The following is an 18,204-nucleotide window of genomic DNA, read 5'->3' as shown; positions in this document are numbered from 1 at the left end:
TCAATAGTTTATGTTTAATAAAGTTGTATATTAGTTTGATTCAGTAACGCAAAGAAAATGAGGATGAGTGGCCAAGGGTTTAAAGTACAAAGTAGAAGTGATTTTCTGAGGACTCTATAAACAATCCTTTATGATTGTGACAAATATTACTCAAATCTCTTTGATTACTCTCAATGACTTCCTCATTGGGCACATTTCTGTGTTCATGCTTAATGTCATTAAAATTTTATAAGGAAACCCAAGACAATTAATCTGAAGTGGGTGAAGTAAATTCATCAGATAAATGATGCCACCACGATGAGAATTTAAATACCTGACTATCCTTGGGAGTAGAAAAATGTAAATAACAAGCTGAAGGTAAATGAGGTTCACTCCTCCATGTGCAGTGTAAATAATTATGTGCTAGTCAGGTGTTATCCGGGCAGCAGCCCGGAGGGGAAATTCTTTTTATCTCTTATACACGTCTTAACACATCTGTATTCAACCTGAAGCACAGAGATACACATTAGATATTCTGTTTGGCAGAGTTATCTCAACTTCTTGCCAAAAAGCCTTCATTTCTGGGAATGATGGTGATTAGCAATACCTTCTTAATGAAATGGGTTAACTGAGGTTAAATACCTCCCTTACAATAAACACACAGGTAGTAATATACACATGATAATGGAGACAAGTAGCAACAGAAAACAAATACAACATTCATTTTAAATGCAATTTTGAATGCCTAAAAGAGCTTTCAAACCTCAGTAATATCCACAGACTCATAACATTCCTCTCCAGTTTTTAGCCATAGATACAGTGCACAATGAAATTAAATCACCAGCAATGGACTGTCTTTCATTATGGCCTGCTCTGTAGTCAGTTAAAAGGCATCAGGTTTGTCTTGAATGATTTGGGTTGAGATATAGTATGGTAGAATGATTATAAGCACCTTCTGGAGCCTAGCTATTTCTTTTGAAATCCCCCTTGTGGCTTTAGGTAAGATCTTCTCTGTGACTCAGACTTTTTTAGATCAGAAAAATGGGTATAATAGTATCTACTTCATAGTTTCTTGTGAAAATAAAATGAGGCAATATATGCAAAGTGCTATAAAAGAGTTTGCTGTTATTAAAATGCCACTAACTTATCTTTATAAAAACTCATGTTTTCCCAGAAATAATTAAATCCAAATGTTATATATAAGAACCAAACTGTATTTCCATATATTAGCATTGAACAAATAGACATAGAAATTATAAGAATAATACCTTATACAATAGCATTAAAAACCATGAAATTCTTAAATATGTCTTCAACAAAATTTGTAAAAGATTTATATAAGGAAAACTTTTATTTCTATGACCTTCACAAAAAAGTAAGTTATATAACTAAAAGAAAGGAAGGACTAAAATTCTTCTGTAACAAATATCTACATGGGGTCCACTCATATATGGCAACTGTCTTTGGAAATTCTTTAGTATACTTCTTCATGTTAAGTCTCTTCTATTAGTAGTATCTTACTCCTTAAGACTGTCACTAGCTGAGTGGTTCAACGAGGCTTAGACCATTTCATCTCCACAGACTCAGTTACAACAAGGAAAGAAAAAAATCATAAAATATACTTCACTTAAATCTTATACTATGGCACGAGAACTTTCCATTATTATGGACACATTGAAATGTCTGCTTTAGAGACTACAAGAGACCTATTACTTCCTAAGTGGAGAATAGAAGTTTGTAATTAGAAAACTTTCCTATTATCTTGTATAACAAATAGGAAGAAGTTACTCTCTTAAGGGAAAAGAAATAGTATTCAGATCATATTCATAAACAAAACAAAGTCAAATGCCTTTTCATATTCACTCCTCAACATGGTAGTGGGTAAAGGTAACTTCCTAAAATTTTTCAAAGGTATTTGCAATAATAAAGAGAGAAAGATACTGCCAAAAAAACCCCTGAGCACCTCATGAAAGTAATAACCAACAATTATTTAATGTTATCTTGAATTGGAAGTTGGACACCTTAATTGAAAAACATTTCTGGCTAGTGTTGCCTTTTAGAGTTCTCAGTCATCAGTGCACCAAATTATAAAAAGAACTTTTAATTGCCATTGATACATGGGCAAAAATTCCATTAAATCACATCACCACATCTAGTTAGCCCCCAGGTAATAGAGTCAATTAAGCGTGATAGTTCCATGATAGTTCCATCTCCCTAGCCAATGGTTGTTCAAAAATAGGCATGCATTCAGTCCTGGCCACTGATGATAATGTGCAGAGAAGTTAGCTGGGGTAGGGAGCAGGGGGTGCTGCCAGTGAGGATTCCTTTCTTCTAAAATAAGTTGAACTAAGAGATGGCTCCTTTTCTTTTCCTCTGGACAATGTGTGTCAATGTCGCCCCTGGGACTGCTCCAGCCACCTTTCAACTCTGAGAGAAACCAGCCAAGGTGAAAGCCAACCTACTAAGAACAGCAAAGTGCAGAGAAAGAAAGAACTTGGTTGGGTCTCATATAACGCATCTGAGCTGCTTTATCAAACACCACTGAGGCTAGCCCTGCTTTGGGGTTTACTGTTATAGTAAATAGAATTTTTTTCTTATATAAGCAAGTTGGAGGATGGGTTTTTAATTCATTGCAATAAAAACCATCAAAGTAATAACCCTAGTGTGCTGTTGGTAGGAATGCAGACTGGTGCAGTTTCTGTGGAAAACAGTATGGAGTTTCCTCAAGAAACTAAAAATGGAATTGCCTTTTGATCCAGCAATTCCCCTGCTGGGTTTATACCCTAAGAACCCTGAAACACCAATTCAAAAGAAACTATGCATTCCAATGTTCACAGCAGTACAACAATTTACATAGCCAAGTGCTGGAAGCAGCCTAGGTGCCCGTCGGTGAGTGGATCAATAAACATGGTACATTTATACAATGGAATACCACACAGCAGAAAGAAAGAAAGAGCTCCTACCCTTCGTAACAACATAGATAGAACTGGAAAGTATTATGCTGAGTGAAGTAAGCCAAGTGTTGAAAGAAAAATACAATATGATCTCACCTGTATGTGGAACTTAATTAACAAAACAAACTAACAAGCAAAATATAGCCAGAGACACTGAAACTGACAACAAACTGACAGTAACCAGAGGACAGTGGAGAGGGAAATAACATGGGAAAGAAGGGAAAGGGATGTAAACGAACATGAGTGAGGGACCCATGGATGGAGCCAAGGCAGGGTGGGATGAGGGTGGGAAGTGGGCATGGGTAGGGCAGGGGAAAGTAGTTGTAGGAAAACAAAGACAACTCTATTTGAACATCAATAAAAAAAGGAGAAACAAAAAGACATGAACCTCAAAAAAAAAAGTAATACACATATTTAAATGTTAATTATGCCACCTCAAGTATCTTCCAAGAATATTAAAAAGTTTCCCTTCAAACTTCAAGGACAATGTAATTCAGGATCTATTACAACAATTTTCAATAATTCAGACAATGGCTTTTGTATTACATGCGTAGAAAAACACTTAAAAAGAAAATACTTTAACCCATTGAAGAGAGAAACTTTGTCTATATTTTATGTGATTTGGAAGAACCATTACATATTCATGATATGCTAATTACAAAGGATTTCTAGCAGTTTTTTTTTAAGTCAGATCTTCAGTGTTATAGTTGGTAAAAAATTCTTATATTTATATATTCATTCAAAAATAGTTATTGAAAGCTTGTACTGTTTGCAAGTGGAATGTTTAAACACATTACTCATGGAGTATATAGCCCGGGGAGAAATCCAGACATTAAAAATATTATAGGATTATGTGTATAATTACCATGAAATGCTAAGAGAAATGCAAGGTGCATATAACAGGGAAAACTTATCTAGAGTAAGGAATCAGGGAAGATTTCCCTGGGGACATGTAAAGCAAAGCCTGAAGGGTTATCTAATTAAGTAAAACTTAATTAGCAGCAATGGCAGAAGAAGCAACTCCTGCTGCCTGTGCCTGAAGTGAGAAGCTTGTCAAGTTCATAAACTGAAACAAGGCTAGTATGGATGAAACATGGTGTGAAAGAGAAAGACCTAAAGTGACTGCAAAGAGATATGCAAACCAATTCCACAACATTTTTGTGTATAAATGTACAAAATTAACTTTATAAATTTGGCCAATATTGTAGTACATAAAGTTCATTAAAAACAATCATGTAACTACAGGGTGTGGCACAAATAGTGTCCTGTTTAATTACATAAAAATCTTTTATTACAAAATCAAAATTATGTAATTCTGTAACATAACAATATCACACTCAAGCATACCATATGACATTTTAGGTGAAATGTTCAAATTGCTCTCCATCTGACAGGAGACATTCCCATATCCTATCAACCACACTCAATGGCATTACTTCTGCCAGACCCTGTATTATAGTTACTTCACATTACTCAAAATATTTTCAAAATTTAGTAATTGTGAAACTTAGAATAATTCAGTATTAACAGAGATACTATATCAACCCAGAGTATACAAATTACACAAATACTACCTGTGATGATTATATATAAAAATCCCAACATATTATTAATATTCTTGTGGGGATTTTTTCACCTGTGATTTATAGTCTGTTACCCTACTCAGCCATTGATTGCATACCAATTTATTTTTTGCTTATGTATATCAAGTTTTCTTCACCAAAATTGTAAGCTCCTGCAGGGCAGCGGTTTGTCTCCAGCTTTTTTTTTTTTCAATTTCAAAAAGGCCCTTACACAGCAGTTAGTTAGAAAATCTTGTTGACCTGGAAAATTTCATCTATGAAAATGAATCACAATGTACCCTAAATTCACAACTTGCCAGCATTTCTCAAAGCGAAGGAGGACATAAAACAATGTTTGACAAATAATAAGTAAGAAAAACCATAATAACTTCTCAGAATCAAATCAAGAATCTCTGGTCTGAGGTTTTATTTTGTCCCCCAGAGTGTAGACAAATGATACACATGCCATCTAACAGGAAAGAGAAAAATGAGATTTTTTTTTCTTTAGATATTTGGTGTTCAGATCAGGTAGTGGGCAGGGCATTTACTTTTTCCTCAAAAATGAGCCAGTAATTCTCTTTTCAAATATTGACATAAGAGAAATTGACAAAAATCATGCTAAATTAATTTCCTCTGTATTTAACATACCTAGTGGACTGAGTCCCTACTGGAGGCATGCCTACTATGTCAATTTTTCTTTCTTTTTTCATTTTTAGTTTTATGAGATATCCCAATGGCCTCTGAATTAATTCTCTTTTTTAACTCAAGTCCATTTCTTTCAACTAAAATAATTTTAACTATCCTCATCCAACACAACACAAACACTTCTTGAGAAATCTCATTTTGCTACTTGTAACTGAGTTTGAGAGAATATTTGAGGGGGTGCAAAAGCAGACTTAACATAGACTTAGACCCCGGCTAATGTGGCTCAGTTGGTTGGAATGTCATCCTGTACTCCAAAATGTCACAGGTTCAAATCCCAGTCAGGGCACATGCCTAGGTTGCAGGTTCCATCCCCGTTCAGGATGCAAACTGATCAATGTTTCTATCTCACATGATATTTCTCTCTCTGTCTCTTTCCTTCCCTTCCCCTATCTCAAAAATAAATAAATAAATTAGTATGTGCTTGGATGAAAATTAAAAAAATAGTACCTGATAAAGAATTCATAAACTGTTCAGCACATATTCTCCTGACAAACATTTTATATATTTTTGAACACTTTTGGTATGTCACCCATAAAGAAATCATCAATATTTTGTCTACTATTTAAAAACTGAATAGTTATACTAAGTGCTATTAATTACAATAAATTTGACCTTTCAGTAAATACCAGTTCTGTTTTATATACTCAGGGTGGGGCAAAAGTAGGTTTGAAGTTGTGTGTACACGAACAGAGTTTCTGCTTGTATTATTTTCCATATGAATAACTGTAAACCTACTTTTGCTGCATTCTGTATAAGACAGATGCCAAAGAGAATGCTATTGCTATGTAGTTTCTGGCAAACTAAATAATTATATGCAGAAATATGTATTTTAAAACAAAGCTGCTTTCAAGAAGCAGCCAATGTTTTTCTCATAGCTTCCTGTATGATTGACTGGTACAGGGATTATATTTCAGTGGTATTTTGCAATCGAGTTTAAAGGGAGTGGCTATGATTAAGATACAAATGCCCTAGATGAAAGAGATCAACAATGTTCTCATTTACAATTGATGTAATTTGCATATTAAATCAGCAAAATTGACATGTCCCAGAATCTTAGTCACATTTCTGGGCAGCCACGTGTGAAGGAAGTAATGAGTAGGTTCGAGTGCTACATACAAAGATATTTAAGGGTTTCTCATTCTTGGAATTTTCTCCTCAAAGGCTGAGTTGCCTTAGCATTGAGTAGTGAATGAAAATATCATACAACCCAAAGGCTATTTCATTCGATTTATAATTTTTCAAATAGCTTTTTTTTTTTTACTTTTTGAAGGTCTGAGTATACATTAAGTAGCTCGCTGATTGCTATAATAAAGTCTCTTCCAGAAGTTTAAAAAGATATGCCATGTAGCTATGGAATCACATAGAATAATTGAACTTTAACTCCTGGGCTTTTCAAGAAAATTTACAAATCATGTGTACAGTTCAGGCAATGTAAGTATTACATTTTGTATTTGTAAGAATGCCTAGGGTTGTATTATTGAATTCATATTAAGTTAGATTCTACTTTTATTTCCAAAATAGGTTAACAGAAATTTATTTCTATATTTCCATGAAAACCCATTAATCAGTTTATAGCATTACATCTGAATACAGATGAAACTCTAAAAAGAAATTACAGAAATAAAGCTTAAAGCTATACCTGTAATAATAGTGATATTTCATTTGGTATATTGTGAGATTTGGAATCTAGCTTTCATGAGTATTCTTCTTTGTACTAAACATTATAAATGTAACATTAGCATATGAGTCAAAGAAAATACAATTCTAGTAGTAAAATACATTCTAAATAATGCTTATTTTATTTATTCTAATGTATAGATAACATAATTGAAACAGATAATCCAGTTCCAGAAACGTAAAGCAACAGCTACATAACCTGTTGAATGAAAGTGCACCTCAGCCCTGGCTGGTGTGGCTCAGTGGACTGAGTGCTGGCCTATGAACTGGAAGGTCACAGGTTTGATTTCCAGTCAGGGCACATGCCTGGCTTGAGGGTCAGATCCCCAGGTGGGAGTGTGTGGGAGGCAAGTGATTGATGTTTCTCTAGCACATGTTTCTCTCCCTCTCTTTCTCCTTCCCTTTCCAGCTCTTTAAAAATAAGTAAATAAAAATATTTTTAAAAAGTATATCTAGCCCTGGCTGGTATAGCTCAGTGGATTGAGCGTGGGCCTGCGAACCACACGATCGCAGTTCGATTCCCAGTCAAGGGCACATGCCTGGGTTGCAGGCCAGTTCCCGGTTCCTAGCAGGGGACACACGAGAGGCAACCATACATTGATATTTCTCTCCCTCTCTCCTCCCCTTCCCCTCTAAAGATAAATAAATAAATAAAATCTTTTTTAAAAAAAGTATATCTAATTTCAAATTCATTCAATCACATCCAGAAAGACAATAATATTTTTTCCTGATGCTTAAATCTGAGCTCAGCTTTACTAGGTTCCTTGAAAATAAACTGCAACTCTACATAAGTGATCCCAAATGTACAACTACTGGAGGGTCCTGAGAGTGAGGGCAAATACATCCCTGCAATACAACTAAATACACACACTACTACTAAAAATTATTAAAGACTTATAAATTTATGAATCAAGAAGTTCTTGGCTAATAAGCCATATCTTCCAAGTTGACACAATCTAGTTATATAAGCAGTGTTCAATGTTCTTTAAAAAGCCCTTGTCAGAAAAGAATGATGGCAGCTGACCAGCTAAACGAATTGAAAGAAGGAAAAATTAATGGTTTTCCCAATTATAAAGTAGGAAATACCGATTAAATTTCTGCTGCTTTTGTTGAGCCAAGGGGTAAAGAACATAAGAGCAGTACTAAGAAAAATGTAGTGGCCCCCCAAAAATGATTCATGAAAGGCAAGGGATCTAAGTCTGTGTTTACCTCTAAGAGGACATATTAACTGAGTTAACTTCACTAAAAATGTGAAGAGATGAAGGTACTTGTCTCAATCATTTTACCCGATAATATCCCAAGTATCCAATCATAATATCCCATGAGTTAACACAGTCTTAAAAGTGAAATGATATACAAGCAAAGAAAAATGAACTAACCATTTTTCTACCTTATTAATAGTGAATTATTGGCCAGAACCACGAAAGCAGCCAGCATTTGAGATTGAAAATGAAGGTATAATCAGAGACAAGTAACCATTACGGAGGAAGATGATTATGGAGGGATGAATGAAAAGTGGGAGGGGGACATAAGCACTAGGATCGTAATGGGGCAGGACATGCCTCACAGTCTTAGTAGAGAGGAGAGCTAATATGGTACCACTGACGTAGTTCTGACGTGTGTCTGTGCTAATTGTAACATCCAGTCTTAACATCTCTGCAACTGTAACATCTCTGCAACTGTAACATCTCTGCAACTGGTTCTGGTCTACACATATGACCGAAATCATGAGTTCAGTGTGAACAAAGGGAGTAACACAACTATCGTGATTTTTAATATATTTTTAGAAACTTTTATCAAGATGAAACTGTAAATTCTTTGTATCATGTCTCTTAAGATTTGACATTACCATGTTGCATTAAAGGCCTCCCTGATTCATTTTACGTCCTTCATGCCTGTTCAGGTTTACTTGAAAGATTATACCAGAATCTCTCAGTGGGTTTAAGAGGGCAGAAAAACAGTTAAAGCAGTTGTTTGACTACTTGAGATCAAAGAATTAGCTGGATTTTTCCTCATTTTTTCTTATAATAGTATCTAGACCCACCATACCCTCTGTTTTGCACTGAAATTTTTTCTATTTACAGAAATTAATTCTTGCCAGCTGACTCTATTATATTTTACTCATTAGGGTGTTTACTCAAGATTGTTGACATTCTAGTATATAAGCCAGTGTATTTTGGACAGGATAAAAAATTTTTCAAATGCTACCTTGATAGTTTTTTTTAAGATTTTATTTATTTATCTTTAGATGGGAAGGGAAGGAAAGAAGGAGAGAAATATCAATGTATGGTTGCCTCTCGTGAGTCCCCTGCTGGGAACTGGCCTGCAACCCAGGCATGTGCCCTGACTGGGAACTGAGCTGTGATCGTGTGGTTCGCAGGCCTGCACTCAATCCACTGAGCTACACCAGCCAGGGTGATAGTTTTGTACATTATGTAATTTAAAGTCACATTAGTCATTGCGTAGATTATACTTTAAGATAAATAAAACAGGATCTGGAAAAGACTTGATGTTTGAAGCATATAAAATTTCTGGTATTCAGTCATTTTTAACCTAAAAAGAATCGATTTCATGTAGTCCTCACTAATAGATAATGCTACTGCCTATTTTCTACAGTTATATTTTATATCAATTCATTTTTATTTTATATAAAATACCTGAGCCCTGGCTGAGTGGCTCAGTTTGTTGGAATGTCATCTCCATACAGAAAAAGATTGCAGGTGTGATTTCAGTCAGGGCACATACCTAGGTTGTGGGTTTGATACCTGGCTGGGGAATGTATGAGAGGTGATGAATCAATGTTTCTCTCCCTTCCTCTCTCTCTAAAATCAATAAATTTATTCTCAAGGCTTTATTAAGTATAGTAAGAAATTTTTCAATATTTGATGTTTTAAAAATACATTTCACAAATTTTTCTTACAGATAAACAAAAGTAGAGTGTTATCATATAAACTAAATATCTATTGTAAAATAAAAGCAATCAGTTATCAAAACCAGCATTATCATCAATTGCAGGAATTATTTAAAAAATGAAGTAAATTAGAAAAAGTTTTTGGAAAAGAGTATATACAAGATCTTCACCTTATATTTATAATTTACATCCCTTTGTTGGTTTAGTTATTTATTTTGTTTCTTCCTTTAGATTGTAAGCACCATAAAAGTAGAGCATATGTTTGTTTTATTTATATGTGTATTTATGTGCATGTGATTTGTATATATGCACATAATGGACAGCACATATCATGTGCATGTGTAATGTGTACAGATATGTTCAAACATTATGTGTATAGTATACTATCAGTACACTATAAGCTACAATAATAAGCATTTTGAATTAATGAATAAGTGAAACTTTATCTGACACTGTCATCTCTTCTACAATATATTCCTATCAGTACCGCAACATGTTTACATAGAATGAATTCTCTCCACTGTTCAGCTTTTTATTTACCTTCTGAATTATTCTATTTCAACTATCTCATAGGCCTTCTTGAATAGGTATGTAAAAAAAAGTTAACTTAAAATTTCTATTTGTTCCCACCCTTTCCTCTTTCTCAGCATGTTTTTTGGCTTTTGGCATATTTCATTGTAAGCCAACACGCAAAGGTTGAGAGTCTGTGATGGGCCAGGCAATGTGTCTGGCACTGGGAATACAGAGAGCTCTCTGCTTAGCTGAGGAGATATAATTTAAAACAAATAAGCACACAGAGAAGGACCAGCTGAAGGATCAAGTATATACAATATATTATGCAAGTTTGAATAGGATGGCTGTGCTTCAGGAATAATTAATATGCAAGGTGTGAGGTAGGAGAAAAATTTCACAGTGACTTTGATTAGAATCTTCAAGGAAGACTATATATATAGTGTCTCACTGAATGTGAGAAGGAACATTCATGGTAGGCAGAAGAAGCATGTACGTAAGTGGACTCCCTGCCACTCCCTTCATTTAGTTCTGCTACTGTATCCAGAAGACAGTTGAACCAACAAACTGCTTTGGTCCACTCTAATGTTTCTGAATTGCAAATTTCATCATTTCTTCCTCTTGTTTAATTTTTTCTCAATTCTCTTAACGTAGTTCAGAGAGTTTCACCCATACAAAAGGTCTTTTGTAGTCTGGGTGATTTATTGTTCAGTGTTATCTGATAACTTTCAGTGGTTATTTGTGAGTGTATCTCAAGTCTCTTGATGTTTGCAAGGGCTATGTTCTCACACCCCAGAATACCTAATTCTTTTTCCTTCTACTACTGTTATCATAGGTAGTTACCTATTTACTAATAAGAAAGAGAGCAAAAGGAATTAGCATCTGGTTTAATAAATTATGGAGCATGAGCCCATTTGCTTCACCAGGAAGCTACAGCTTCACTCCCTTGAGTATCACAGCATTGCTCCACCAAGGGGATTAACACTCCTTCTCCGCTCATCTGCTACCAGATTGTTGGGGGGGGGGGGGGGGGGGGGGGGGGGNAGGGGGGGGCGGGGTGCAGGAAGAAGTACTTGACCATAGAGCCCTGTCAGTTTAACTAGGGAATGGACCTATCAAAAGCCTGCAAAAACTTGGGTAGTTGACTGGTTATTTTGAAAAAATACCTGGTCCGTCCTAAACCTAAACTAATATACTCCCAGAGGAACAAAGAATCTCACTTTCTCTCCTCAGCTCTCGCTTGGTGACCTGCACTCACCCCGTGTGTCCAAGCATTCTTTCTTGCCTAGAACACACGTACGTGACAGTGCCGATCTAGCAGCCACGTGTGGGCCCAATGCAATGGTGCAGGCTCAGAAGGACTAAGCTTTAATATGAAGCAGAATCTCTGGACATTAGCTCTATCTGGCCTGGATTTTCCATGGCAGGATGTGGGGGATGGGAAATTGTAAACCCAGCAGTACATTTCCACCCAAATAATCCTTGTCACATAACAATCCCCTACGTATAGGTCCTTGGAATGCTTTTCTCATGATCCTATGGAAGAGCCTGATTCCCACCAGCAACACTAATTCCTACTTGCTTTTTTAAGACTAAACTCTGGTATCATTATATATTCCGAGAAACTTATGATTGAGTGGGCACTCCCATATCGCTTTGTTTATGCTTCTTTTTTGTTTGTTTGTTTTTTACATTTATCAGATTGTGCCATTAGGATGTGGTTTACTGATTTGCTTCTTGCCCCTAAGGTCTCTGCTTGCTGGTAACCACGTCTCTTATCTCTGCCTCACTGTGAAGGGCACAAGATACAGGAACTAAGAAACAAAAATTATACTCAGATTAATTTAAGTTGTTCTCCAGTACCTTCATAAAGTTAATGTTTCCCATATTAAGTAGTTATGAACTCTTTAGAAATTATAGAATTTAATTACTCTGAAGAATTTAAGGCTATGAATGCAGTGTTTTTAAAAATATTTTTTAGCGTGATCCACAATAAGAAATATTCTATATCGCAGCATGGAGCACACACATAATAATATATGTAAAACAACAGTTTCACAGTAAAATACTTACACTTACTACTGTACTACTTATGATATAGTAAAAATATACAAAAAATAATCCGGTAAAATTTTTATTATTATTTACTACCAAAAAAAATTAAATAGCACTAAAATAAACCAAAAACTGCTTTGTGCTTATCCACAAAAGTGATTTCAAGTGTCATTAATGCTGACAACCCTCCTCCTATTTATTTTACTGTAACCTCTGCCCACATTTTATAGATAAAATAGGTGAAGTCTTGAGAGGTGGCCTGTCCAGACTAATGAGTACAAAGCTGTGCCGAGACACATTTAAATCTCATGCTACTACTCACTCCACTGCACAATGAAAATGACACACTGCTGCTAAGAAGCTTTGCATATCTAAGCCATCTAATCTTTGAGACTACATCCCTTGGACACAATACCTTCACTAATAAATTCAATTAGTAACCTTCTTATTTTATCTGTGGCACCATCCAAGGTATTTGACAATATCTATTTTAAAAATAATACTGATCTGCAACGCAACTAAAAAGGCTACTTAAAATCATCAGAACTATAAACTCTGGATTAAAGTTGATGAGGCTTCAGTATAGAAATTTCATGTCTGCAGTGATACTTTCAGGGTGGAAAGGTGAGAGAAAAGTGTGATAAACTGGGGGACCAGGTTGATGGAACAGCCTTACCACAAAATTCTGAAAAAAAGAGAACGGAACCTCAAGCTCTTTGCTCACAGATTTTTTAAAACTAAAATTGTTAGCATATCACATTTGTATAAATATTTGTTAAATAAAACGGTAAGTTTTTCCCACAGCACATGTTGTCTTATTCTGTCCATATCTTGGTAAATAAGAAATATACTGGTTGTATTTGACGTGGAGTCTCCCTCAGGCTCACACTGTTGTCTGAGGACAAGAACACCCATCACTGAAGGTCAGGTCTTTAGGCCTACAGTATTATATTTAATTAAAGACAAAATCAAATAACTACACAACTATAATGATCACAAATTCATGAATAAATTTGACAAAAGTCAGTCAGAACATGTGGGAAATTGGTGTCCGCAGAGAGGTTAAGAGACTCTTTAGGTAGCAAAGTTAAATTAACCAGAAGTTTGGATAAAGACATTCTGATCATTTCTGAGTCTGTAAAAGAACAGCCTGAAATTACCTAAATATAAATATATATAAATTCTTTACCTTAAATTCATTAATTGATTGATTATTCTGGAGTTCAATTGTGACAAATGTCACATAGACTCTGTATTTGTTAACTCAATAGTTTTAGATATGAACATTTTAATCATTCACTCATATTCCCATTGCTACCATACTTTCTATTATTTAGAGTTAAAGAAATAAAAATTCTAATAGACTCTCTACTTACATTTGTACTTTATTTTCCCAAAATATACTTCAATAAGCAACACCAGATGAAAATTTATACCAAAGTATTGATTATACTAAAGAAATTAAATGAATTATATTTTTAAAAACTTTACTTTTTAAAGCATAGGTTTTCCTAAATGTTTAAATATAATACATTTATTACTGCATATAATTTCTATTTCTATTATTTAGAAAACAAGTACTGCACTGATTCCTTTTGTTTAACAAAAACTCTTACATTTAAAAACAACAAAATAAAACTTCAACACAAAATACAATAACAAATGAAAAACTTATTTTCAAAGCACTCTCCACCAACCAACATCGGTCCTGCCTGTCCCAGGAGTTGTCAACCTCTGTCCCAGTTGATAACCCTGATGGGAATAGCCTCTGAGTACTTACGCATACATCATGGACCCAGGACTGGGGCAACTTCTATCCAGTCACCATCTGATCTATATCAGCCCAGTCAAGGTTCGGAAGCTGGAAAATAATGACACTCATTAGCATCAAGAAAGGAAACAAGTCTGACAGGTTAGTGATTGAGGTCTGCAGCCAGGATATAGCCTGATAAGAGCATGATCAATGTTGTGACAGCCGGTTCCACAGCAGAGCTCCAAGCCATGGAGGGGACAAAACGTGCTGCTGGTGATGAATCATAAGGCCCCACTTTTCCGGTTGGAGAGGTCTGATCAGCACTGAGGTGTGGCCCCAATTTGTTTTCAAAACAACAACAACAAAACATTAAATTACATTGATAGCACTTCTTTTTCATTAAAATTGTCTCTTCCCTTTGAGGAAATCCGGAGTTCACAGTGGTGCAGGAAACACCTGGGCTATGGGACAGGGTGCCTGTTTTTACCCTCTTGGTCATGGGACCATAGGCCAGCTCCTCAGTTCTGGGAAGTTATTTTCCCCATAAAATACAGCAGCAGGTTTGTATTAGCTTTTTCTAACGTTATTCATTTTAGCTCTAAAGAGAACACATTTTATTTCAAGATTTTTATTTATCTCCAAAAAAGTTTTTAAAAAGTTTAAAAAAAACTTTTTTTTCTTTCCATGGGAAATATCATAGTTCTAGTGTATGTAAATTCCCCATTATTTAGACATAATCACTTCAGATAATTGTATTCACCCACCGAAATCTTAGTCTGAACCCATGAACTTCCAATTAAGATCAGTCAAGTTGTAGGAAGGATAATTTTAAGAGCTATTTTAAAGTATCAGATCCAGGAGATAGTAAATAAAAAAGCTGTAAGTACACACTTTGTTGTGCATACAGAATACCTTTATTTAAAATACTACAAATACAATACGAATTTAATATTTAAATGTCATAATATTCTGCTAAGGCATTAATATGTAATGTATTTCCTAAATCATTTTGCAAGTGAATAAACTGAGGCAGACTGTCCATATGCATAATCATCAGCAAGATGACAGGTAGAACAATATAATTTTCAGAAGGAAAAAAATTCTGAGTAAATAGTTCACAAAACTTAACAGATCAGTTAACTAAGTTGAAAATCATAATTCACTTTAGCAAAAGTCTTTGTCCTTTGGAGCTTTGATTTTTATTCTAAAGTAAAAAAAAAATTTAAATCTAACAAAAAAGGTGCTAAAAATCTATTTTAGTTTATAGTTATGACCATTATTGTTTTGATTTTCTAGACAGTAGTACTTGTGCTAACTTTAAATTAGCATTGTGCAAATGTTTGTAAAGGTTTAATGGTTACATTAAAATATTTCTCAATAATAATATTCTTATATTTTTGTTAAAACTCATAACAATATTCTCAGTTCTTTCTAATAGTAAACAACAATACAATAGAAAATACATTCTGTGGCTTGTGAATAAAATTATGCCAAGAAGCATGTCAAAGTAAGTACAAGAACCAGCTTTGAGGTTCTGGAATGAGACATGTAGTGTGTACATATTTCTTCTCTTACAGCAGAAAATCTGCATTTTCTTAACTAGGAAAAACTGGGGGGAAATTTAGAGCTGCAGTAATGTTTAACTAGTAAAAGATTACAGTAAAGGCTATTTTTAAAAATTCAAAACTAAGGACTGAAGACACAGCACAGGAAGCTTTCCTGGCTACATTGTTCTTTCAAGTTATCTTCTGTTTGGTTTGAAAGGCTCGATCTCTTCTTCATTTTTGGCTTTCTCCCTTTCTTTTACTTTCAGTGAATATGTGAAATAATTCACTTTTATTCTCTGTGATGGAGTGGGGCATGGAGTTCTCCATGCTCCCGGCAAGATGCCTGGGTTCAGTTGTCAGTTCTATTATTAACTAACTGTGTGAACTTGTGATTGTTCTTAAATTTCTCCATTTCAGTTTCTCTCTGTAAAGTAAAGATAATGTTTGTACCTAGTTTTAATGAGATAGTAAGTGTAAAGGACTTAAAATAGTTCCTGGTCCATAATAAAGCTCTAAAAACAAATCAGGTATTTTAGTCTTTCTCTACTCTCATTCCCTCCCCAACTCCAGAATTAGCACTATATTACTAATTGTTTTCAATATACTTCAAAAATGATATTTTCCAAATTCTTCTCTCCATGTGGTCCTATTTTCAGCAACATATTGTCTCTAGTCTTTTGTTTTACTTGTAATAAATGAAGACATTGATGTATTATGTTCTAATAATGTAGCAAATGGAGATTTTTCAATTAATGTTCTTATAAGTCTGAAAAACTAGCAGCTAATTCTGAGGGTTAGTGGCCATTAGTAATTTGTTCTACAGTTATGAAATTATTACATGCAAATTTTGTCTTACTGGTTCTCAGCACCCTCAGCCACATGTGTGCAGGTACTATACTAGCTTTTACTGCTGCGCTGTTGATTGATTTATCATGAGTCAAAGACAATGAGTGTATGATGCAAATGTCAATGAGGGAAAGTCAACAATAAGATGACATTACACCAGGACATCAAGGGAAAAGTTATCCCAAATTTATTCATGTAGAAAAAGATAACTGGAGTCTATAAAGGGATTGTGTATATTTTCTTGAAATTGCAGACTTAATAATAATTAATAAAATTTATGAACTTAAAGTCATCAGTAAAGGAACTACTTAACCTCATATTTACTAATAACCTACGTTCTGAGAGCTGACCTTACATTTTGCTTTGCACTTATTAAGACAATGAGTATACTATTTTTCCATTGAAGAAAGACATAAGGGGATTTGATGGGGATCACATTTTCACTCACAGAGCACTGCCAAAGGGCGATAACACAGAAGAGCGGTGACTCTTGAGGGAAACGAGTCCCATGTAAAAAAAAAAGGAGGCCATTTTAGGTAACCTTTCTCTAATATAGTATAAGAATTAAAAAAATTATTTGTCCAGAAAACTGAAGTAACGAAAACTGGGGACACACACTATAAGATTAGCTCTTCTCAAGAATCGTTTTATGTGCTCATTAAGTTATAGAACTGAGATCAACAAATAATATATGTACATTTTTTTAATTTCAAAGAGTAGATCTTGGAGTTTTTTGAACCAATGTTCGATACAACTTTTTTTTTTAGATTCTAATTGTTTCTTTCAGAAACCTTTATTTTTAAACAAAATGTACATTTTAGATACAAGAGAAATTATTTTATTTCAACATAAATTGCTTAGTTACTTCATTGTAACTATCTTCAAAGTTGTAAACATATTCTACTATCATTGAAAGATTAAGTACTAAAATGATGTCCATGCTGATAAATATCTGTCATGGTAACTACAATTTTCCTGTTTTAAGCAGTGTAATGGGACTTCAGGAACAAACTAACATGCCATTATTTGGATGGTTCTCTCATGGTTTTGGAGGTTTCAGTTTTAAACCATGTAATAGTAGCATTAACTGAATATCAAAGATGTAAAAGATATCAATTTTTTACATCCTAGAAATTTTCAAAACCACAAAATTTTACAGAATTTTAGTTCACACTCTTTATATTTAAGCATTCTCTATATTTAAAGATACTTTGTTACCTAAGTTACTTTATAAGTAATTATAAAATGTGAGTTATAATAAGTAATTATAACTATTTGTGAGACACACAAGTAGTTATACTGAAATGGACGATTATCAGTAGCACTGAGAATCTGCTTCTAGTAATCAAATAGCCATTCATTTTTACTCTTTGGATGATGTTACTGAAAATATTTTGAGTACAAATTGTTTAACTTGAAAAATATTGCAAATTCTTTTGTTATACTCTCATTATATCTATAGATTATAAATTATCTTTGTTGATGACCATTTCAACCTTGGTTCTCTATAAAGAATAGTTCTTATAGGTAAATGGCTTAATAACATCTGTGTAACTTTTTTTACATGGTTGAAAATGTCTATAGATATATGTTTCTGGGGTTGTGTGGTAGTAATTGGTTGACAAATGCTTATCACCTTAAAAAAAAGAAACAAAACAAACTTGAGCCTGATCTTCAACCTGATGAGCATGTGAATGCTAGATGG

General features: G+C 34.3%; 1 protein-coding gene across 1 annotated transcript in view; it reads right to left on the bottom strand.

Moving 5' to 3' along the window:
* TMPRSS11F (transmembrane serine protease 11F) overlaps positions 1-18,204 on the bottom strand; it is a 74,850-nt gene that overhangs the window by 43,870 nt on the left and 12,776 nt on the right. The window contains exon 2 of the mRNA XM_037042021.1: positions 14,134-14,214. Within this exon, the coding sequence (XP_036897916.1) occupies positions 14,134-14,144 (11 nt within the window). The 5' untranslated portion in view covers positions 14,145-14,214. The remainder of the gene's footprint in view (positions 1-14,133; positions 14,215-18,204) is intronic.

This window comes from Sturnira hondurensis, unplaced genomic scaffold, assembly GCF_014824575.4.
Source record: "Sturnira hondurensis isolate 20B ecotype Veracruz unplaced genomic scaffold, ASM1482457v3 Scaffold0000566, whole genome shotgun sequence".
Taxonomy (NCBI): Eukaryota; Metazoa; Chordata; class Mammalia; order Chiroptera; family Phyllostomidae; genus Sturnira; species Sturnira hondurensis.
Note: the sequence above shows the minus strand (reverse complement) of the source record. Positions and strands in the feature narration are given on the sequence as shown.